At 48.8% G+C, this 23,184-nt stretch overlaps 3 protein-coding genes across 6 annotated transcripts in view; 1 reads left to right on the forward strand and 2 right to left on the reverse strand.

The window, feature by feature from the left end:
* LOC130514852 (mitochondrial import inner membrane translocase subunit tim16-like) overlaps positions 1-14,845 on the reverse strand; it is a 65,381-nt gene extending 50,536 nt beyond the window's left edge. The window contains exons 1-7 of one of the 2 annotated variants that reach the window (XM_057014670.1): positions 14,556-14,829; positions 13,443-13,539; positions 13,288-13,368; positions 13,132-13,202; positions 12,603-12,789; positions 11,663-11,739; positions 8,781-8,831 (exon numbers count right to left, since the gene is read on the reverse strand). In XM_057014670.1, coding sequence (XP_056870650.1) covers positions 8,781-8,831; positions 11,663-11,739; positions 12,603-12,789; positions 13,132-13,202; positions 13,288-13,368; positions 13,443-13,539; positions 14,556-14,615 — 624 coding nt within the window. In that variant the 5' untranslated portion in view covers positions 14,616-14,829. Of the gene's footprint in view, positions 1-8,780; positions 8,832-11,662; positions 11,740-12,602; positions 12,790-13,131; positions 13,203-13,287; positions 13,369-13,442; positions 13,540-14,555 lie in introns of both variants that reach the window. The other variant, XM_057014668.1, reaches the window with a different exon arrangement.
* A 153-nt stretch (positions 14,846-14,998) lies between these two features.
* On the forward strand, positions 14,999-19,361 carry dnaja3a (DnaJ heat shock protein family (Hsp40) member A3a). Of its 2 annotated transcripts, XM_057014678.1 has the most exons (12): positions 14,999-15,247; positions 16,102-16,238; positions 16,325-16,408; positions 16,489-16,695; positions 16,778-16,930; positions 17,022-17,169; positions 17,289-17,353; positions 17,455-17,583; positions 17,667-17,782; positions 17,858-17,955; positions 18,081-18,216; positions 18,366-19,361. In XM_057014678.1, the coding sequence occupies exons 1-11, from the start codon at positions 15,001-15,003 to the stop codon at positions 18,200-18,202; spliced, it is 1,506 nt and encodes a 501-aa protein (XP_056870658.1). In that variant the 5' UTR covers positions 14,999-15,000; the 3' UTR covers positions 18,203-18,216; positions 18,366-19,361. The 2 variants fall into 2 exon arrangements, with proteins under 2 accessions (XP_056870658.1, XP_056870659.1); XM_057014679.1 differs by lacking the exon at positions 18,081-18,216 and having other exon boundaries at positions 15,001-15,247.
* hmox2b (heme oxygenase 2b) lies at positions 18,886-22,395 on the reverse strand. 2 transcript variants are annotated; one of them, XM_057014689.1, is made up of 7 exons: positions 22,286-22,395; positions 21,767-21,813; positions 21,369-21,459; positions 21,171-21,288; positions 20,590-21,081; positions 20,364-20,487; positions 18,886-20,287 (listed from the first exon to the last, which is right to left on the reverse strand). In XM_057014689.1, the coding sequence occupies exons 3-7, from the start codon at positions 21,434-21,436 to the stop codon at positions 20,160-20,162; spliced, it is 930 nt and encodes a 309-aa protein (XP_056870669.1). In that variant the 5' UTR covers positions 21,437-21,459; positions 21,767-21,813; positions 22,286-22,395; the 3' UTR covers positions 18,886-20,159. The 2 variants fall into 2 exon arrangements, with proteins under 2 accessions (XP_056870669.1, XP_056870670.1); XM_057014690.1 differs by having other exon boundaries at positions 21,767-21,872; positions 22,286-22,312.
* Positions 22,396-23,184: the final 789 nt, after the last annotated feature.

Raw genomic sequence — 23,184 nt, forward strand, 5'->3', positions numbered from 1 at the left:
ATAAACAGCTGTACATGATATATAAAATGTACTTTCATGATAATTCATGGAACACGTTTCATCAGTAAAAATCCTCTCAGCGCCCGGTTTAGACATCTTCTCCCAATTTCACAGCGATCCGTCCAACGCGTGTCAAGATATTAAAACTAAACAGAAACCGACTGCGTAGCGCTGGAGCCAAAGTCACTGGATCACCAAAGTCTGTATGTGTCTGGGGCCCATAAATGTCTGCACAAAATTTCACGGCGTCACATCCATTAATAGTTAATGAGTTACGAGCAGCAGAGTGAAACGGCACCGAGAACTTTAAAGGTCAGCGTGAAAACCAAAAGATATATCGCCCTGGTATTTACGTATGTGGAGAGAAGGCTGTTTTGTCGTTTGCCTGAGAGCAAATAGAGCAGCCATGTATTTGTGACATTATTCTTCATCCATAAAAGCGGTGCATCATTGAGACGTCGTCACGGTGACCGGAATGACAGGAGGGAAGCTGGGGATTAGGGTTTTTTATGGGACTTTGGACTCAGCCTGAGGAAAAGTGAGATTAGCATCACTGAGCTAGCGCGTTACTCACACTGCAGTGCAGCCAAAGGACACAACATCTGGACCTTTTGCGTGGATGTAGACGCTGCCAAGCACTATCTCTCCTCTTCAGTCATAATTCAGCCTGGCTCACCTGGAGCCTCCCTCCCTCGCACTTTAGCGTTATAGACGCGCTACAAATCGATCAGGACGTGCTCAGAAAGCAGAGAGAAAAATTCAGGGAGGGTGGGAAAGGAAAGAGAGGGAAAGCAGCAGCTGAAAAAAAGGATCCGGCCTGAAGGAATGTGAATATAAGAACAGAGAGGGGGAAGATAAATGAGCTAGGACTTGACAAGAGTATTCACCTTTTCTCACCAACCTGCAAAAAAGAGAGTTGAAATGGAATGGATCAGGTGGAAATAAGGAAGGAGCTCATAAATAAAGACAAGGTGTTGGAGCGGAACAAAATCCAGAGGGTGAAAGTGTTGCTAAGTGTAACAAAGGCAAACAACTGCGAGCAGGTAGTGTGTGAGCCTCTGGTTAAACGATTTAGAGGCAGAAACGCAGACACAGGAAAGTCTTCAGGTCAGCAGTCTGGCCAAATGTGGTTTTATGGTTCTTTAAAATATTGTCTGCGAATATAAACAAAAGAGGATCGTTCCATCTTCTGTCCATGGACGGAGAGAACGCATACCTCTGCTGCTCAGGACCGATATCGGGTATCGGCCTGCACATATGGGAACTATCACAATCTCTGTCACATCCATGGAGTTTTTTTTAACGACTACCCTGGAAGTGCCCCAGAACTTATTCCCATTTTATTATCATGTATGTCTTATAGTGGGATTAAAACCTACCTGCTAAAACTGGGTGACTATAGGTGAATTATACCATCATAAACTCAGCTGCAGCTGCTAAACTCGTGAACCTTTCCCCCCTCACCCCTTTTATTTCTTCTCTTCTAATCAATAAGCTTTGCCTGGTTGCCCCCCCCCCCCCGAAAAAGCCTCCCGCTGTCTTTCATCCATGCATAATTAGCTCTTGTTGAGCTTTCTCCAGCATCACGGCTCATTTACGTCACGTTACCAAGTCGAAAAATGTATCTTGAATTTAATTCAGATTTCCCAAAAAGCGTGCGGGGGCCAAAAAAGGAAGGATAAAGACCGGAGGGGGTAAAATAAAAGTCAAACCCAACACTTTTTTTTCTCCCTCCGTTAATTGGAACCATCTTAAGTTTCTGCGGTTCCTCCAAAAAAACGCTCACAAATCACAGCCCGCGCTCCTACTTTTCCGTGCTTCTGCCTCCTCTGCTCTCGCGCTTTTCCCGATGATGAAAATGAATGTGCGAGGTCAGGAGCTGGGCAGGGGAACGCAATCGAAGGGGATGGCAACGTGGAATAAATCCTCCGCTGCAGCTGTAACAGCAGAGAACTGACACACGACCACGCCGGCGCTCCGGGGTCACGCCGACGTCTCTGCCGCGTGACGCTGACGAGTGTGTAACCTTCAGCAGCACTATTAGAGAGTCATGTGGCGCTGGATGAACTGTCCAGACTGTTACTGTTATCATTCATTTTCTCATACCGCCCCCCCCCTTCATATCCTCTGTGAAAAGGTGTTTAGTCAGAAAAATGTACTCACGGCAACTGAACCTGGTGCCCCTGAGGAGGGACAAGTGATACGAAGTGGACTGAGCCTGAGTTAAATATAGCATGAGCTTGAATGGGATATCCAGAAGGCTTTCTTCCTCAGGGCTCCATGTTCAGATTGTTTGGATTTTTGTTTGACTCCTAATAGGGACCAGGCGCGGTGGGATGGAAGCAGGTAATCGTGAAGACGATACAGAAGCGAACGTTTCACCCCCGGGTTCATGCGCCCATCCTGTGGAGATTAGAAGGGATTTCCTCCATATTATCCTGCAGGTGTTGGACTTACATATAATAACTGGGAAACTGTCATTAATCACACCTATGATGAACGAAGCTGCTGCACTGGCAACAAACGTCGCCCTTCTGGAAGCTTCCGCTTGGTTTATTCTCATATTTCCCCCTGAATAGAATTATCATTAAAATAGTTTCCTACCACTGCTGCAATCAGAGACAAATATTACATATTTGTACATTATAGCTAAAAATAATCCCCTGATCTTGCCAAAGATCATTTTTCTAGCTTGTTTTGACGATCGAGCAGATTGAGAATAGATTTAGCTTTATAACTTTTAAAAGTATCCGGTTAAACTTTATAACAGGAGCTACGCAACCATCAACAGATCCAACAACCCTGATCGAACTGATCGAGTCTGATGTTAGTAGGTTTTTGAACTTTACTTGACTTTACTAAGTGAACAGAAACACTGGGGAGCTGGTTTTATTGTGCCACAGTGCCGTGCGAGCTCAGTCAGACACACGTGGTCACCACTTCACGGGGAGGACTGGGAACAACTGAACGGTGCCTACTGGAAGAGTCCTCCCACTGGGAAAACTACCCGAGGTCAGAGACGTTCGGATCAGCGCGACATCCAAAGCTAATCACTTCTTGGAACTAACGGGACCAAAAGAAGCGCCAGAGAGCCAGAGGAAGGATCCCTGTTCGGGTCCCTGCTTCTTGATCTCCGCTCGGGTTTGTGATGGTTAGTGTGGTTGAGGTTCAAGCACTCATTACGGAGATGCTGTTTTTGTTTCTCTTTTGAAGGCGGACACAGATTTGAGGAAGACGGAAAGATGTAGAAATGACGCCGCTGACGGCGGCACCAACCCAGACACCCGGGGCCGATGGGAGTCTGCACACCAGACCAGCACCCCAGAAACAAAGACGCGATTCTCTGCAGTGGAGCGAGTGAGAGCCCACACCCCTCTGCAAAGACCCGCGTTGCCAGAGACGCCTGAAGTCCAGCCGGGCCCACTGGTACCCGCAGTCACGGAGAGAGCGGCTTCCCTCTGACTAAAACCACATCACACAGGTGGTGCCTCTTCAAAGCAGCCCCAGAAGCTTGTGCAGAAGCAACCAGCTAGCGCTGATGTCGTCTCTTTACATCAGTAGCTAAGAGTTTTAAATGAGCTGCAAATTAACGTAATATAACATTTCACAGGGTGTGTCCCTTAACCGGTGAGCTGTTTCACTGTTTTCGGAATCTTGCTGCAAAAGTTCCTCGTCGTTTCTGTTCTGAACTGCATCAGCACAAACACCACTCTGGACGGCTCTAGCCCATTAAAAAAAGGTCTATTTGTTCAAATTCTAAAACATCCATCACACTGGCATGCGCATGTTAAAGCAACATTTCCAGTAACTGTCCCATTCAGTCATGATAAATGAGCGTCACTGTTGGTGGAGAGCTGCAAAAGCTCTGGGTTTATTCCTAGTAATTATCCAGGAGTCCGCTGCAGAATATAACAAAAACAGTACACGTGTAGAGGAAGCCTCAATCTGCTGGACCTCTCAGCTGAAAATACGTATGATTAAGCTGGTGTAAAGGCAAAAAAGTCTTTACCTGGCTGCTTTAGTTACCTTGGCAATAGTGTTTGGTTCAACAAAGGAGCTTAAACACTCTTTAATGGTCATTAGTGGACGTCTTCTATTTGCGTGGCCTGAAGCAAGAGCACACTTAATGAATAATTCACAGCAACTGCCTGCTCCCAAAAGAAGCCGGGACATAGAATAAAACCAGAAAGCCAACTAAAACCTCGCTCGACAGTTCTGGCTGCAAAGATGCTGAAGAGGCTGAATTAACTCCTCTCTTATTAAAGCTCCAGCAGAAAGCTTCGGCCAAGTTGAAAGGGGGAAAAAAAATAACCACTATTTAAAACAGGGAATGGTCATGAAAACAAATTAGCGGTGATGGCAATTAAGGAAAAGTCAGGCAGAACTGAGGTGCAGTTACACTGAGACCAGCAAAATGGACTATTCTTTAAATCAAATCAAGTCCACATGAAAACCAAAGGCTCAAAAGCTGCATTGAAATGGATCTTCTCTCTCCCTCAAAGGAAAGTTAAACACCGTCCACTTGTGATTCCAGGTGGGACCCACATGTGGGCCTGGAGACTTCCAACCTAACCTGGAAACAAAGCGTCTTGGAGATGTCAGCATACTAATGAGGCCTCTGCTCACAAACCAACGCACATGCTAGCAGAGCCAGCTGGAACCTCCTTCTTCCAGAAAAATAACCAGCTCTGCCCCTGAACACGCCGGACAGACGCATACTGTCAGAAAGCGAGGCACTAAAACCCCTCGTCTGCTACATCCCGGTCCTATTTGCTCATTTCCAGGAAGAAGAATGAGCAGAATTCATCAACTCGTCCATCTGTTTCTACCGAGAAAGTTACAGTAAATCCAAACATGAGCAAACTTTAACCTTCGGCTCGACTTCAGAGCTGTTGTGGTGTCTAAAACACGACTTATATACATGACTCACACACCTTTTGGAGAAAGGAGAGATTACTGCTGAATACCAGCATCTGCCACACTCCTGCCAGCAGAGCCGGTTCTGGAATCTGGGCCTTAGGAGCGCTCACAACCGAGCCAAGGATAAGGACACCTTCCACCTTCTGCTAATACGTGCAAAAAAAGTTACATTCACGATTAAAAAGAGCGGCCGTATATCGACGGCGATCAAAAACACGCGCTAACGTCAGTTAACTGCAAAGAAATAACCCCAAACAAGCTCATGCTAGCAAAAGCAGCAGAATACGACAGAATTTGTAGACAGCCGCATTACAAGGACAAATCAAATATCTGTTATCAGGCAGCAGCGTCCGTACGAATCTGCCGTGAGCATCCCCGAGGCGACGCGTCGCATCTGCTGCCAACTGGATGAGTTAGCATAATCCAGCTATTATTCTTCCTGTTGCTGACGGCTCCCACATAAGAGAAATGCGTAGGAGCCAAACGCTGATTGCCACCGCTGATTATGTCGCAGTACGAGATCCCGCCGAAGGTGGAAATACTTCCCAGAATGACACGGGCCAAGCTGTCGAGCCGGGCTCCAGCTAATGAGAGATGACAAAACGCCACGTGAAGGTCAAGGGTCACCGGGATTACGTCGGTTAGACGGGGATTGGCCTGCTAATTGGCAGCTTGACCTCAACGAAATTAAAGACATATTTCTTGCCAGGTGTCTTTTCTCTGGAATTTTTAATAAGACCTGAGAATCTCGCAGTCGGGGGAGGATGCCGGTGCAGCTGGGGAGAGGCGAGCACCGAGATATTGATGAAGTTCCTTGTCCGTGGAGCAAATGCAGGAGATTTACCGTTAATTGATGTTAACCATTTTTTACCCCTTTATAAATAGTCCCTGTAAATGTGGAGGTTTGTGTTCCACCCAACTTGCTGCACAAATCATATTTAACACAGAATTCTTGGCGAGCTGGAATCCACAGATCAGAGACAAATATCTCTTTTATTCCGCTTCTGCTCTTTTATTTTGCTTCTTCTCCACAGTCGAATCTGTCTATGTGAACCTTTGCGAACCTTTAACCACTTTTCCTCTGCAGAAATCAGAGCTGAGCTGCCAACATTTAAATTTGGTGAGAACTGAACATTTTAAGGGGAAAATCTTCATAAAACTCTTTTAAGCTGACCACAACCTGAAGCCACCATCATTTTATGAATCAACGAGCCTGATTAGTGTCGTTAAATTAGTCCTTGAATGAACCAAAGTGTGAAATCTTTGATTAGACCAAACCGATCTCATCTTTCCTGGAGGTTAAGATAACAACATCAATAAAATCACACGGCACAGATGGATAAATGTTGTCGAAAATGACTGTTGGGAAAATTCCGAATCCACCAGTAAGTTTGTTCTGTGTAATTTATGATGGTCTGACTGCTGCTCTCAACCACCTAAAGCAGTCAAACCGCGCTGCTTTTGCTTGGCCCTGCCCAGCGTTCTGCTCCTCTCTGATCCAAACCCATTCCATCTCCTGGCCCTCTCTAATTTCACCCAGAGCAGCAGAAGCTTGAGCTGAAAAAGAGGAATCTGGCCCGCGCGTCCAGAAAACCGTTCCCTTTTCCTGTCTCCCGGCCACAGATCGACAGCTCCGCGGCCGCCGTTCGCCCGAAACTATGAGGGGTATTTTCGGTGCAGTAATTTGAAGAACACATGGGACACACAAAGTACACACGCAGAAGAGAGGAACACACTCGGCAGATCCGTGGAGGCCGGCGGTCAAAGGAGGCTTAGACGCCCATCAGGGCACGCGTCCTTTCATCCGCACACCTCCACTCGGGTCAGCGCCCCCCTCCCCCGCCGGGGCGGAGGCCGGAGAACACACACGGACAGAGGCTCATCTGGAAACTCCAGGCCTTCATACAGATGTTAGGGCAGATGGGGAAGCGTGGAACCTGTTTGCTGCTCCCTGCTTTCACACCTTGGCCTCGTGTGGGGGATTTCAGGTCCTGTCGCGCTTTTAAACATCTTTGGGAGATTCTCAACAGTCTCGGTCGCCTTTTAAGAGATTCACCATCTCAGTTTTAAAGATCAGAGTGGCCGCGATTCGTTCAGCAAATTTGCGACGTCTCGGTTTCTTTTAATGATTCGTCTGTCCGAGCCTGATCAAAGGATCAACTTATCAACAAAATGATTTGATTAAAAATGGATTCACACGGAACATGGCGCCAAATATAGGAATCCTGAAAAACAATAATAATTAATAGTAGTTATAAAACATAGAGAAGCTCACGTGTGTGTGTGTGTGTGTGTGTGTGTGTGTGTGTGTGTGTCTACAGTATAGTGCTCTTGTCCAAGACCTTAATTATCCTGCACAGCCGTATTTACCCTCAGCACAGCGCAGCGAGGGCGGGGGCCGTAATTACAGCGTATATTCACCCCACCTGGGGAGAGGGCATCTGGGCCCAGGGCGTCCCACAAGCAGCCGGTCGGAGGGACGCACTGGGCTCCAGTACGCCGCCACTGGAGGGAAACTGGACAACAGTGGAAACACCAGAACAAGAATGTTCGATTAGCAGCGTCTCTGGATGCTCGATCCAGCTTCTTTGACGTCTGAAGGCCGACAGTGGCCGATTGGACCCTCGGATCATTTCAGTAGCTGATCTCCACGACGACGCACCCTGCTCCCATTGCCACGAACCCGCCGGATGAGCCGTGCCTGCAAGAGTTGGCCCTCTTCTCATTTTCAGATTTACAGAAAATGTAAACACTAAAATTTGCAGGCGCCTCCTTAAACGCGAGGCATCAATATTGTGTATTCTGCAGCAGAAATGAGCCAGAAATAAGTTGTGGTTTCTCTTGCTGAGGACAGCTGACTTTACAAGTTGGAGGAAGGCTTCTCTGCCCCTCTGTGTTTAGCTTGTGGCGGTACCTGCCATCACATCCCATCTACAACAACCCAGCCAAGCAGAAAAACTGCCATCGCTTCACCGACTCGTTGTTACGCGAACAAACAGACAATTTTGCAGAAATTTCTGGTGACCGCTGATGAAATGTAGAGTGTCGGTGAGGGCTTGTAGAGGAAACAGCCCCTCGCACACTCACGCATTGTTCGCCTGCTCGGTCACAGCTGATAAACAGACCCTCAGCAGAGGGGGTGTCAAACATCTGTCAGAGGCTCCGCCCACTCCGAACCGGACCTCGACAGAGGCAAGAGGGACGGAGAAAGCAATCAAATGTGGCGGCGGTGGAGCCGCACACAGCGGGGTCCCGGGTCACGGCCGACAGGCCGAGGGGAGTAATGAAAGAGTGGAAGAGAAGAAGAGGGGGAAAGACAAACAAGAGCTGCGCTGCCTCGAGCTCCCCGGGTGCCCTGGTGGTTGGGCACGGCAGCGTTTTAAACGCTCGCAGATCCTTATTTTAACGATTTACAATTTTGTTGTGGGGGATCTCCCTCCCTGAAAATGACAGAGAAAGACAGGCAAGACGAAAAATAGATCACACGGACAGAAACGTCGCTGGCCTGCCGTACGCCGACGGTACTAAATTAAAAAGCACGCAGATAGCACTTTTAGCAACAGCTGCACGGCCACCAGATTTACTGTGGTCGTCTGTAAAAAAAAAAATAAATAAAAGCACCCGTGCCATTATAGTTTTTACAAATAGAATCAGAGTCAATAGAACTGTATTTTAGGGAAAATTAACAAAAAGAAGAATTTAAGATCTTGCGATGACAAAGGTACGGTGAGGTACATAGTTCAGAGGCTAGGTGCTAGCTAGCACCTCATTAATCATTTAGAGTGCAGGCATTGTTTTGCAGTTTACAGGGGAGGGTCAGTATCTGCCTGTTTTTATTGGGACATCGTCAGCAGACTCACCTGAACGGCCGTCAGCTGGGCTCTGGGATCGAAGACACGCAGCATCTTGTCCTAAACACACAAAGAAGAAATACTTATAAAAACAAGGCGCTCTCATGGTGCGCTAAAGGAAAGCCCTTCTGAAGCCGTAAACAGAAACCATACTAAAAGTTTTAATAAAGTCCGCCTAAATCTGCCCAAATCTCTCGAGATGACTAAATCTGTCGCCGTGCTCTGACTCCCTATTGGTAAATGCCGCCCAGTGACCCCTCGGCGGCCTGGCGCACCGATCGCAGCAGCCAGTCGGGGAGCCGCCTGCGTGATTGAGAGGAAATGGGGCTCTAATGGGACCAGGCTGTGACCGGGACGTGCACGTCTGCTGGGTGACTGTGACCATGGCGGGCAGATAGCAGGTAATGAGCGACGGCTTTGACTGAGCCGAGCACACGCGTGTCAGGGGGAACCAGGAGAAACTGACCGTCATGCACTCAAAAACACACACACACACACAGTGGACCCTATGGATACACAGCACAAATACAGGGTTTTACAGGGTTGTGTGTGTTTACATGTGCACATGTGTGCGCTCTGGAGCCCACCCATGAACACAATACCCCCAGGCTTCATCTCTGTGACCTGGACGTAATCCAAAAGCTCAGCAGTGCCACAACAACACACACACAGACACACAAACACACATACATACACATTCTCCTGTTGAATTGCTCTGATAGAACGTCAGAAAACAGTGAAACAAGGTCTCATCATCTCATCTCATCGTCCTCCTTCCTGATGAGCATGTCAGGATAAAAAGGGAGCGTCAATCAAACGTGTTGCGCGTCCACTCGATGCAGCAGCAATAAACACACACGGCTGCTGCAGATGTAAACATGTAAGACAGTCAGACACTGGTCGGCAACCTATGTGTTGTTGAGCAAACAGCGAGAGCGGAAACTATCTGGCAGTGCAAACACACTGCAGGCGCTTGTCAAAGGCAGATGCCCCCCCCACACACACACACACACACACACACACACAAACACACACACGAAACAAGTGGACTCTCTAAAGCCTAAGACAATAACCCACATAAACACACACACACTACCTCGGCTCATAAAGGCCCAGATGGAGGCCCGCACATGTGTGCGTTTGTGTCGTTGTTTGCTGAGAACGCAGCTGTTCAACCACGGCGATGAGCCTCACTCTCAAGCTGCTGTTAATGAGGTTTTCGCCGCCGCGCACGCTCGCGCGTATGCAAACACCCGCGGATGCTGGGAATCTTCAAACAGCACTGAGCTCTCCCAGCTCATCAACAAACACAGCCAGAGCCCTGTGGCCCGTCTCCCACGGTTACCAGTATCAGCTGCTGGTTTGAGGGGTGCAGCTCAGGTGGAGGAGAGTCCTGGGACTGGGCTGCACCCGTCTGTCCCACCCGTCACTGGGATAAACACGGTATTCGTCCACCATCTTCTACATTCTGTAAGATGAATAGTCTCTTTCTGCCACCTCCCTGAGTACAGAGGAGGCCTGATTCCTGCTCTTTGGGGAGAAGTTCGCCCCTCCATCTTTTGCCCCCAGCCCTGTGCTCCAATGTTTATTCTGTGGGAGGGCCGCAGGGATTGGACCCACATGTCGGTGGGCACTATTTGCTTTAATAAGTTAAAACAGAGCGATCTAAATTGGGTGTTCCTTCGAGTTAAATGACACCAGAGCCCTTAGAGAGCCCCCCCCTTTCACCCTGGACTCTGATCTTGTGTCACACACCCCCCTCCTTTCCTGGCCCACTCCTGGGGCAGCAGGAGTAGCTCTGCTGATGATGATTATGTCGTCAAGGTAAATGCTCTGACCGGGGGCCTGCTGACGCTCGCCGTCATTTGTTACTTGTCAGGGCGAAGACAAACAGCAGTGATTGGACTGACAATCAGGACCGCTAAATACACACATCTGCTCCTTTTCTGTGTCAGAGTTGATTCCGTTTCGAGTCGGCTCATCCGCATGCTGTCGAAAAGACTTTGGCGTCACTCTCACGTCGCTGAATCCGTCGTACAGTTGGTTACAAATGCGGATGAATGGAGGGATTCAGCGAGGAAACAGCAGGAATCCTGATGTACCAACGCCGCTAGACTTTTCTATAAATAAAATATGTGCATGAAACCATTCCCGACTCAATCCACAACCCCCCCGCTCCTCTACCTCTTCTCCCAGAACCCACGCTACCTCCTTTCCTCCTCCTCCTACACAAAAAATGTCTTCAAGCTGTGTGATTACTTCCTGGTGACACCAATGAGAATAGGCATGAAAGGATGGAAAACTGTGGGAATCAATCCCTTACTTCTCTAGAAGTCAGGGCTAAGATCGGGAAAACAAAATCAGTTCACAAATATCAGTTCAATGGGTCCAATTTATCTGGAAAAGATTTATTCTAATTACTGCTGCAACTTATTTTGCTCATCACTATAATTGTATGAAAATGTGTCCTACTTTTTAGTGGCTGTCCTACCAAGCCTAATACGTGTTGTGAGCAGTGTGACACCCCCCACCCTCTCTTAAGAACTTGGTTTAAATAACCACCCAAATGAACAGGAACAATAGTGAGTCGTAGAGGCATCGAGGGGGAAAAACTGAGTGTGGGGCGATGGCGACACCTAGGGGATAAAAACTGCAACTACATCAAACAAACAGGCGATTATTAAGTTGCTCACGATTTTATTACTGTTACATCATCCATTAGATTAATTAATATTAATAGAATATTAATAATAATCAGGCATAAGATATAATTACATGCAGGCATAATTATAGCAGCGTGATTTTATTTCATCTGAATATTATTTTGTTTAGTTTGTTGGATTTGCATTGACTGATATCTGCGAGACATCTGATGCACAAATTGTGATTACCTTGCAGGAGGAAGCCAGCAGTGTCCCGTCGTTCTTCCAGCTCAGACTCTGGACCTGGTCGCTGTGCTGTTCCAAAACTGCAGACACACCATTTCACAGGAGGTCAGAGAAAGACGCCAGAGACGCAGAGGCCGAGTTACACAGGCTTCGATAAGGTTGAAGAGCATGTGAATGATCGTGAGCGCACGAATGATATAAGCCAAAAAGCATAGCAGAGAACTGAAGCCATTAATTCAAGAGTTTGAGATGTAAAATGATACAAAATACCAATGCAAAAAAGGTCAAATGTCTTTGTGCATTAGGTGTGAAAGGAATTCTGAGCAGAGGGCCGAGGAGGCCGCGGCGCCACGCGTGAGCACAGCACAGAACGTGCGTGGGAACAGTTTCGCTTCACCACAAAACCAGGAAGCCGGGAAGCCGGGCGGCAGACTCAAATCCAAACACGCGCTCGGATTTTTCTGCACCGTCCAAACACTGTTCCTCAATCGCGTATGAATGAAGGCGAGGATAAAAGCCAGTGTGTGTGTGTGTGTGTGGGGGGGGGGGGGGGGTCACAGCTGATGACACAAGTAACGGGATGAGCAGTGAGCAGCAGCAGCCAGGACAGCTGTCACGTGATTGGTGGGAGGACAGCGGGGGCGGGGGTGGAGGCCAGAGGATTGTGACTGCATCCTGAGGCCGGTCTGGAGGAGAGAGGGACCAGGACTGTTTACAACATTACCTCTGCTGCTCCAGCACACAGACAGAGCCACGGGGGCAGCGTCAGTCCCCAGGGGAACAAAAAGAAAACCAGCCCCTTCACCTCAAATACTCACGTTGCACATAGAAACAAAACAGACCACAATGAAAACAGAAGACCGGCCGACACACTCAAAACATGACGTACGGACAGGTGTGCGCATAAATAATGAGGCGTCACCGTGTCCTCATCCGGAGCTACCTGCGAGGGGCGAGTCCTGGCGGCCGGTGTCCCAGATGAGGGGGCACTTGGTGCTCCCCACAGCCAGCAGGCCGGAGGAGGTGGGGTGGAAGAGGGCCAGCTCCAGCCGGCCCCGGCCTGGCCGCAGAGTCAGCTCCGGCGCGGCGGGCTGCTCCGCCCCGGGCTCACGCAGACGCCACAGCTTCACCTGAACACACACGGGAGGGTCAAATCTGAGGTCATCGGGAGGATTCGGGAGTTTCCCAAACCTTAAAGCAACAGCAGCCGTGACAGGAACTCTGATCCCTGTTTTCATAATTCAGGGTTTGAGAGGAAAATCAAATAAAAGTGTGCTGCTGAGTCTGAAAACCCAGACTCAGCTCAGCAGATTCCTGCCAGCTCTGACACCTGCGTCCGAGGGTAAAGCGGCGAGAGGAGGGAGACGGAATAACAGGGGCCGAGCAGCTCCCCGCCAGGGGCAGCAGAGCCCGAGGGGAGCGTGGAGGCGGAAAAGAGGGGGCAAACGGGGGATGCAAATCGAAGAGCTGACCGTTTCGTCTGCAGAGCAGGTCACCAGCAGGCCGTCATCAAAAGGAGAGAAGGCCATGTCGCTCACGAGGTCTGAGGAGGGGGGGGGACACGTTCAAAATGGCATTAATGAGCACGGAAACAGCTCGATTTCATATGAAATAAACAAAAAAACTACCAGAATGGCAGGAAATGTGGGTGACCGTCCACCGGCCGTCGGAGCCTGGCTTCACTGAGGTCAGGCCCAGCATGCCCCCGCCTGCACACACAGCAAATAAACCGTTCTGGGGTGGACATCGCGCCACATTAATCACAAATCTGCAGGCTCCTCACCAGCCTGGTCCGTGTTGAAGGCCACCAGGTTCGAGCTGGCGGCGATGTGGTTCCCCTGGCAGGAGAAGGAACCGGCTCGGACGTTGTCGATCCATTCCTGCGTTGAAGGAAACAGAAGGTGAGCGGATGGAGGTCGGGACAGGCGGGAGACACCTGCGGATTCATCCAGCCGCAGAGCAGCGGCTCCTCAGGACACGTGAGCGCCTGACATGCCTGCACAGGAGCGGAGCCAGCCGGGTGTCCCTGAGGAATCTCAACGTGCACGCTGGGATCTCGTCAGCAGAAACCAGAGAGGGAAGAATAAACGTGCAGGAAGGATCTAGCTTTACATGCACACCAGCATCAGGGGTCTACGAACATCTGGAGGAAGCAGTCGACCTGATAAGTGTTCCAATAAAAACAACCAGGGCACACGCCGCCTGCTCGGGGCCTCTCACAGCTCAGGAAAGATTTATTTTTTATTTTTGCAGGACGATGATGATACGATATTAGGGTAATGTTCTGAAATGAATCTTTCTCTTTAAGATTCTCTACCTAGAGTCTCCTTCTTCAGTCCAAGTCTGTGTCTGACACAACAGCTTCAGTCACCTGACCTCAGTCGTGGAAGAAGCACTTTAACAGGTTCCAAAGATTGCAGACTTGCAAACACCCCCCCTGAATATAGCCTTTCCCCTTCTTCTCCTACACAAGGTAGCGGGTTCAATGATGCATCTTGCCAGAAGTTCTTGTGCGCCAACAGCCTTTAGACCAGAGTCTTCTCATTCGGGTAATCTGCACAACCGACCTCCGGATGTGCAAGTGTGCAAGAGTGTCGCGTTTTGGTTTGTTTTAAACAATCAGAAAAGGGTGCGTTAGCTACAGTGTAATAGCGGGGTAATTGACGACGTCCAGGTTAGCAACTCTGGGTTGCAAAGTGTCAGCAGTCTCTTATTATGGTTCCTTATGCGGGACCGCACATTTTCTTGTAGTTCTCTCAATACTATGCAGCCGTTCGAATGCAGGAAGTTGAACATCCCTCTGCAGGCAGGCGTTCCCCCAAAACACCACTTCAGCAGAACAGCTAACAAGCAATGCTAACGATAGCGCGGAAAACTGTACACGGGAGCTACTCACGTCTTTCTTGGCAATTTTCGGGGTGGTATTTTTGAATTTGGAGGTCTTAAAGCGATTCATGCTGCTCTCAAATTGACTTTGGTGCCTTCCGGGTGGCTGAGCTGGACGAGGACTCTTGCGACAGCTGACAGTTGAGAGCGGCGGCAGTGTCCGCTCACTTTGCCCGCCGGAGTTTGCCGATTGAGCTCAAGCGTTTCTTGGCGAGCACACCAGCTTTAGCGTGCTACCCCGCGCATTAAAACAAGCGCAACTTCTTTTTCTTTTAATATGACTTTTAAAAAAACTCTGCAACGCGATGTTAGATTGTTCATAAATGCCTCTTTGGTCAGATTAAAAACAATAATTTATGCAAACGTTTCTTCGTCCTTTTAATTTTTTTAGAGTGCCTCTCTTGCCTCTACTAGAGGATCTTTGGGCGGTAGGTCACGTGCCCTCCCTCCCGCACATGCGTAGTTGTCTCCGACAAGTCAGCGCCTCAGCAGCAATGATGGCGTCCACGGCGGCCCGGTGTTCCACACGTTGGACTACAGTCATCGTGTCTTGCGGTCGTCACGGAGCTGCCCGCACAGTAATCTGCGCTGGCCATGGAGGGATTCGCAGCGTTTCTACCCTGGGAACGGAAAAGCTCTGGCTTGGGACGAGCGTGCCGTTTCGGGGAGCAGCCAAAGCCTTGACATTGAGAGGGCTGTCAGGTGAGTGCTGTGGGCTGCTATTGGCCTGCGCTAAGCTAACCCAAGCTAAAGCTGTTGTGGCCAATTCAGAGCCAATAAAATAAGTGTCGACAGTTTTTCCTGTGGGCGTAAAAGAGGAGTGTGCGTTAGAGAGGCGTTTATTCCGTACACTCTTTGAGCTAATAATGCTATTTTGCAAGGTTTGCTGCCTCCTGTTTGCAGTCGTCAGACTTGATTGAGTAGAGCTGTTGCTAATGTTGCATCATCAACCTTTTATCCGTCTTATTTAATCTGGTCGGCTCTAATAACCGTAACGAAGCATTCCTTCAACGCTCGCCTTTAAATGCGTGTTTCTAGAACATTCTGGTCCTCTGTTTAGCTCCACAGGGAGCCTGCAGGCAAGATGACGTGCACCTCTGTTATCCAAACGATTTTACTTTTGGACCCTGGAAAAGTCCTTTAAGCTACAAGTTACACAAGTAGTGTACACTGTCTTTAGCTCGATTGTTTGAAGTAATTACAGTGTACTATATAATATCTAGCTTCTCATTCAGAACTGACTTTATTGGCAACTAAAGCGTGCACAGAAAATGCAGTTTTCAAAGCTTTGAGTGGTCCGTTTGACCCAGTAACCCAGAATCAACACAAGAATTCCCATCGAGTGTCCATTGACCTCAAAAATTCTTTTTCCCGTCACTATTTTTGTCCATCACGCTGGGACGATTTTACCGAATTAAATGTGGAGGATTTGCTGCATGTGTTGACGTCGGTCAGAGAAATGTGCCTTGTGCATCCTCTCCTAGCATGTGTCAAACGAAGGATGGAATTCTGCCAACTTATATATAGATATTTTATCCTCTTTTGACACTTCATAGGAATTAAGTCTCCCCACGGGGGCGGTGCGCTCTCCTTTCACACAAGCGCCCCTGTGAGCAGCAAGCAGGACTTCTACCAGATCCTCGGCGTCCCTCGCACAGCCACCCAGAAGGAGATCAAGAAGGCCTACTACCAGGTGTGCTCCTGTCTGGCAGGTTTTCACAGTCCGCTTGGGGTTCCAGGTCTCTTAACCAGTGTTGCATTTGCTGGTTTGTCTCTCAGATGGCCAAAAAGTACCACCCCGACACCAACAAAGACGACCCACAAGCGAAGGAAAAGTTTGCTCAGCTGGCTGAAGCTTATGAGGTGGGCTCCCCAAAGTCCTGTTTCCTTTTACCGGTTCGGACGCGCTCGGTTTACATCGATGTCAACCGACCTTCCCGCAGGTCCTGAGCGACGAAGGGAAGAGGAAGCAGTACGACGTGTACGGCCGAGCGGGCTTTGACGCCGGCCAGGCCGGAGGAGGGCAGCAGTACTGGAGCGGGCAGACCAGCAACATCGATCCAGAGGAGCTCTTCCGGAAGATCTTCGGGGAATACTCGGGAGGCCGGGGCTTTGGCGACTTCAACGCCATATTTGATCAGCCCCAGGAGGTTCGACCGCATAAACACGGACGTTCCTGCGCTCGTTTGCGTTATTGGACGAAGCTGCCACTCTCTCTCTGTTTGAATGCAGTACGTTATGGAGCTGACCTTCACTCAGGCCGCCAAGGGCGTCAACAAGGAGCTCACCGTTACCGTGGACGCCGCCTGCCAGCGCTGCGACGGTAAAGGCCACGAGCCAGGCAGCAAGGTGGAGCGCTGCCCCGTCTGCAGCGGCACCGGCATGGTGAGCCCCCCCCCCCCCCCCCCCGGCCCCCAGGGTCCACCAGGGCCTCTTAGCGCTGCTCTTCTGAACACGTGTGTCGTCGTCCCTGCAGGAGACGGTGAACACGGGTCCGTTTGTGATGCGCTCCACGTGCCGCCAGTGCGGCGGCAAAGGGTCGGTCATCACCCGCCCCTGTCAGTCGTGCCGTGGGCGGGGCCAGACCAAACAGAAGAAGACGGTGATGGTCCCTGTACCCGCTGGTCAGTCTCTGATTCCTGACAATAGAGCATTTGTTGTGGCTGGAAATGGTGGAATTTAGAGGGAAAATGTCCTAAATACAAAGTGTCTGGATTTATTTGGACTCTTTTATTCTGATTAGGGGTGGAGAACGGTCAGACGGTCAGGATGCCAGTCGGCAAAAAGGAGATTTTCATCACATTTAGGGTACGAGTGTCACTTTTTTATCAATTAAGGGGTCATAAACACATCAGTCGGACTGATATGAATCTGTTCTGATTTGGGATGTGGTCCGCGTTGGTCCCCAGGTCCAGAAAAGTCCAGTGTTCAGGAGGGACGGAGCAGACATCCACTCTGACCTTCATGTCTCTGTGGCCCAAGCGATCCTTGGAGGAACCGCCAGGACACAGGGCCTTTACGAGTCGCTAAACTTATCAGTACGTTTGCCCCGCAGCCTTACGCGTTCTGTCCAAGATGTTCCTGAACTGTGTTTAAAATTCCGGGTCGTCCTCATCTTCAGATTCCTGCAGGAGTCCAGACGGACCAGAGAATCTGCCTGAATGGAAAGGGGATCGCTCGCGTCAGCGGCTACGGCTTCGGAGACCATTATGTCCACATTAAAATAAAAATACCCAAGTGAGTCTTCGGGGTGCTCGTGTGTTCGTGCTGGAGTTTGGAACGAAAAACAAACAGTTCTCTGCTTCTGTCCAGGAACCTCACAGACAGACAAAAAGCTCTCCTAATGAGCTACGCCGAGGATGAAAGAGACGTGGAGGGGACGGTAAACGGTGTCACCGCCGCCACCACAGGTACGAGGACGCTTTCAGACTAGCATTTGCAGATTTGTCCCATCTGGGGCGTTTTTGACCACCTGCGTGGGTGCGGATGTGGTTCGGTATCGAGCCTCGCTGTTGTAGTGTTGGTCTCTGTCCAGGTGGGGGCAGCACTGGTAGGCCGCCTGAGGCAGGGGACAGCATGCATGACGGGAAGGAGGGACATTTGGAACAGGAGGAGGGTTTCTTCTCCAAATTAAAGAAATTGTTTAGTTCATCCTGACAGCCACACACCAGGTAGGACATGGCTGAAACATCTGGTCTGTGTCTGTCGCACAACACTCATGCATGCACCCCTGCGCTCAGGTCGAGAGAACAGCCCCGCTCCGCTTCTCGAATGTCGCGGTCTGGGTTTTGAAACATCTCTTTTTTTTTTTTTTTTAAAGGTAAACGGTCATCCTGGAACTGAGGAGCTTCATCAAGGTCGGACTGGTGGCAGCGCAGAGGTGGCGGTGGCGAGAGGACTGGCGTTTTAGGACCGTTGGGGCCGAGGCTGGATCCGTGTGGGGGAGGAGGATTAGCTGGGCTGTTTGTTGGCTAAGACAAATCCACGCACGGGGACGCTCCTGTACGCAACTTGCCTCCTCGTCACACGTCCGCCGACGCCGTCTGAGCAGCGGAGACTCCCGGGTGGCTTTTCTATCCGTGGCCACGTGAAAACCGCGTTGGGATGAGGAACCACTTGACATTATTGTACATACAAGGATGGCTCGCCTGATTTGGGATTAAATGTGCCCCCAGTTCTTCTGTTTTCCTGTACGGCTCCTGTTTTCCCCAGTCTGTCAGAGTATCAGATGGCGGTCAGGCTGCAGTCTAACTCCAACCTGCATGTGTTCAGTTTAATGGGCATCAAACTGTTGACCTCCTGATGGGAGGAGGAGAAAAAACAAAGTCATTGGGACAAAGTAGGAAATCAGAATTTATTCATTACCACATGAAAAGGTGTCTGATACTCTACAGACATCACATCAGTAATCAGAGTGTACAACCGTAAAGCTTCTGTCAAGTTAAATCCACTAAAGAACCAAGAGCAAAATAAGTAACGATGCAAAGAAATCCCAAAACAAACCGCTCGCTTTAATCCGAGGTTAAATCTACAGCTCGTTCGCAGGTCTCAGCTCAATATCACTCAAACAGAACTTTGTCCTGGCGCCTCTGCATCGCTCCTTCCTGTGCAGAATGAACACAAACCTGAGATACAAAACAAGTGCGGCTTAAACCGTAGAAATCAGCATCTGCTTCCATGAAACTGTTACCCAGCGTTTCCTTTGGTGTTGAGCAAGTCCAACAAAAGAGGGCACAGCAAAGAATCACTGTCAGTAAAATGTTAAATGTGCACTGTACCGTAACACGTACGGTAATAAAGAGCGTTTTAGACGGCACTACTGAGGCTGTTGTATCTATGATATATCAACATGAGCTCCTTATGTGGCTTTGTTAATAAAATAGACATTTTTCCTTTTAATACAGCTGCAATCGCTTCCTTCAACACCTCCATCCTGACAGAGGCTCTTGTGGCACGGGTCATTTGGACCGAACATAATACGAGCGTTTAAATCTCCAAGCTCGCATCGGAACATGCATCAGTAGATTTAAACATCAAACACAGTCGCTGCATTTGGGAGTAGCTGCGGGATCAGCAACAGAATAATTACAGTATCGGGACATATTTTCCACAATGAACCACCGCGGGCGTGTTATTAATTCAGACTACAGCCTCGGTAAATGATCAATAACCACAACAGCAGTAGTCTGGCCAGCAAAACCCCCACTGGACCCATGAACTAAACATATGCACAGTATGTTTGGCTACCACGGATTTGCATCGAGTGTCATTTAACTGGAAAGTGGCTGCCCAAGCTCTACGCCAACATCAGTGAAGGAGCAGAGAAATGCTGAGTTACATGTGGACGGGTGCAGGATTGATGAGGAGGAGGAGGTAGTGGAGTAGAATGGCAGGAGGAGAATGAGGCAGAGTTAATATAGTGGTGGGTTTATGGGTCGCTTCAATAAAAACAGCATCCCAGTTCCATTTCCTGCCAGCTAGAAGTACTAGCTAACATGTAGCATTACTGAAATTAAAACGAGATTAATGGTCCACGATCCATCATCTTAATGTGCATGTTTAGCCAGCAGAACCTGCTTCATAGCAGCCGCAGAGTGCCGGGGTGACGGCTGCCTCACATCAGATACCACGCCGCTAACCCAGCCAGCGCGGCGAACCATGTGGCGAACAGGACCTGCCCCGTAGGGTGTCGGAGGACGGCCATCGCCAGCTGACCGACGTACGCCGTGCCGCCGGACGCCGCTGTGACAAAGGGAGGCAGAACACAAATGTAGCAGAAACGTAAGCGTATGGAAAGCGGAGTGAGTCTCCTGCGTACCCATTTTGGCAGCATAGTAAGGACACTTGCTGATGTCGCCCCCCAGTGTTCCATGAACGGGCATGCCAGCGTCCAAAAGGTCATCCTGGATGGTTTTACCGACCTCTTCCAACTCCTCGAACACCTGCCACCACAATCAGGAGACGGTTGAGGAGGGAAAACGCTCACGTTAGGCAAAGTAACAACAGATCTGCTCGTATTCTTCTACTGGTTCTTAGCCTCTTACCTCCATGTTGAACTGGAAAGCCTTGACAGCCTCCTCCACCAGCCTCTTCTTTGTGTCCATGTCCAGGTCCAGCTCGTTCATACGGCTCCGATACAGCTGCTTGAAGGCTTTAGCGCTATGGATGGCATCAAATTGATAGAATTTCACACCTTCGCCAGTAGGTGGCAGCTTCAGGGCTCTCTGTGCCACCTTCCTCAGCACCTGACCCCCAGAAAGGTCCCCCATGTAGCGGGTGTAGGCGTGGGCCACCAGCAGAACTGGATCCTCTCGGCCTACTTGATGAATGCGGTCCACGTAACGTTGGGTGGCCTGCGAGCACGTCACCTGGCTCTGCCAGTTAGGGCCATAAAAGTACTCAAGGTCACAGGCCAGAGCCTGGTGGCGGTGCAGCTCTGCAGGAAAATATAAGGGGGCAAAATGGGGATGGTCTTTGTTCCTCTCAATTTCCTCTTCCATTGCTGTGTAGGTGTGATAAAGCGCCACAGATCCAAGCTGGCAGAAAACACAGAACATTGTCTTTATTTGCTAATCTATACATTCGAATGGTAAACATTTCTGGGATTTTTCTTCTGCGGGCTAACCTTGAAAAGCTCTCTCTTAATGCGCCCCCTGAGGAAATCTTTCACGAACTGGGTGTTCTCGGCCTTTTCATGAACTTCCTTGGTCCCTGCTGCCAGCATCTCGGACAGATCTTCAGGACTAGATTTAGTAAGATGGAGAGACTGAGCGTTGTGACCACTGACAAAGCAAAGATGACGCCATACCTACTGGGTATTTACCTGAGGGTGGCATCTTTGTCCTCGTACGGAGGGTTTGATCCCTGGGATATGCCCGTTGACGTTTCCATCTTCTGCCTATAGTTAATTCAGCCTGGCAAAAAGGTGGAGGTGGTTTGACAAGTGCCTCTTCATTGGAATTTAGATGTACTTGTCAAATAAATTCAAAGTTTTGGCGTTTGCCCTTGAAACAAGGACAAGCAGGATCGATGTCTATTTTAAACAACCATTCCAAAACACTTGTGCAATATGTCACGAGATTCTAGCCACGACTGTACATATTCACAAACATGACAAATTGAACATGATGTGGTCCAAAACACATCAATTATTAGCTAGTCTAGGCTAGAACATTATAGCATAAACAGCCTAAAATAACCATCGTTAGTCACAGCTCTTACCGAGACGTGCAGTTTCCTTCAGGATTGCAGCAACTTCAAGGTTTGACCTTGAAGGACGAAGAGTAAATGTTGCATCAGTCAGGCGACACTAGCTTCATCTGAAAGGCTGCAGTAAACAACAAACAATAGCAGCCACAACAAAGAGCTGCACATACAGTATATGACACACAACAGGCCTTCTAGTGTTTACCACATATCAAACCTGTCTGGCTTCTGCTGTCTGGAAAAGGTAGTTCAAAGAATTCAATCAAGCTCCCGCGCGGTCACTAATGAACGTATTCCCTGTTGTTCATGCACGGAACGCCATCTAAAGTCCTAAAATTATTTAGTCAGCAACACGTAACTTTTACGGGATGGTCGTAGCTAACTTGGCTAACTGCTAACTAACGTTTCAAGCTAACAAACTTGAGGCCGGATAGACGTCCTTGCATCCCATAAACGTGTCGAAGCATTTGTACTCGAACTCCATTTTAACTCCCAAGTTAAAACGCAGGTTTATTACACAGTGTCATTACAAACCTTTTCCCCAACAATAACGGAACCAATGAACATAAATTGGACAGCAGGTCCAGGAGGGAACTGTCGGACCAACAGCGCCCCCTTCCGGCCGACAGGCGCATCTTCACAGGAAGTGCTGAAAAACGACTTTATTTGTTTGTTTAAAATCCTTATTTATTATCTATAACTTTAGAGAATCCTTAAATGAGTGTTTTTGTAAATAATGTCTGCAGCTGAAACATATTAGAAAACATTAGACCCTTACCTTCACATTGGGCACAATGTTAAATTGGTCTATTCAAAGTCAAAATGACCAGGGTGAAGGAATGAGAAGTTAGAAGAGAATGGCCACTAGATGTCAGTCTTATCTGATACACTCTTGCAGTGCCTTGAAAACATGAGGAATTACCTGTATGAGTTTCCCACATGCCTACTGTTTTCAGTGTAATGAGCTTGTGCAACTTTTCATGTTACCATTCATTAAAGTCATACATGACTTATTATAAGTCTCTCATTCTTTATATCATCCTTTTATGAAATTTACAAGTTCTTACTTCCAAAAGCAATATTGGCTCAGTGTTGTCTTCTTTCATCGAAGCAGACTGTTTGTCATATTCATTCTGGTTGCCTGCAGCAGAGCTGCAATGGGGAATGCATCGGAGTATGTGTGTAATAGGGTTAGGGTTAGGGTTAGGGTTACAATAAGTGCTTCCATATTAACAGGTTGTTGTCCTGAGATGGTCCCAAATCTTGTCAATAACAGCTCATAGAATATTGTCTTGTATGCATGTGTGTGACTCATACAAGCTGTTTCTGAATTATTTATGAAGCAGTTGTTTACGTCCCCATGCAGAGTTGCTCATTGGCGGAGGATTGTGTGCAGCTTGTTTCTCTGGACATGAGTGACTGGATCCTGCTCT

Source organism: Takifugu flavidus, chromosome 18 (assembly GCF_003711565.1).
Source record: "Takifugu flavidus isolate HTHZ2018 chromosome 18, ASM371156v2, whole genome shotgun sequence".
Classification (NCBI taxonomy): Eukaryota; Metazoa; Chordata; class Actinopteri; order Tetraodontiformes; family Tetraodontidae; genus Takifugu; species Takifugu flavidus.

Excerpts from the sequence above, each read along its gene's own strand:
- dnaja3a (XM_057014678.1), top strand. The coding sequence starts at position 15,001 with ATGCGTAGTTGTCTCCGACAAGTCAGCGCCTCAGCAGCAATGATGGCG. Across the intron at positions 17,170-17,288 it reads GATGGTCCCTGTACCCGCTG|GGGTGGAGAACGGTCAGACG; the intron begins GTCAGTCTCTGA and ends TATTCTGATTAG. Across the intron at positions 17,584-17,666 it reads ACGAGTCGCTAAACTTATCA|ATTCCTGCAGGAGTCCAGAC; the intron begins GTACGTTTGCCC and ends CCTCATCTTCAG.
- hmox2b (XM_057014689.1), bottom strand. The coding sequence starts at position 21,436 with ATGGAAACGTCAACGGGCATATCCCAGGGATCAAACCCTCCGTACGAG. Across the intron at positions 21,082-21,170 it reads TTAAGAGAGAGCTTTTCAAG|CTTGGATCTGTGGCGCTTTA; the intron begins GTTAGCCCGCAG and ends GTTTTCTGCCAG. Across the intron at positions 20,488-20,589 it reads CTTTCCAGTTCAACATGGAG|GTGTTCGAGGAGTTGGAAGA; the intron begins GTAAGAGGCTAA and ends TTGTGGTGGCAG.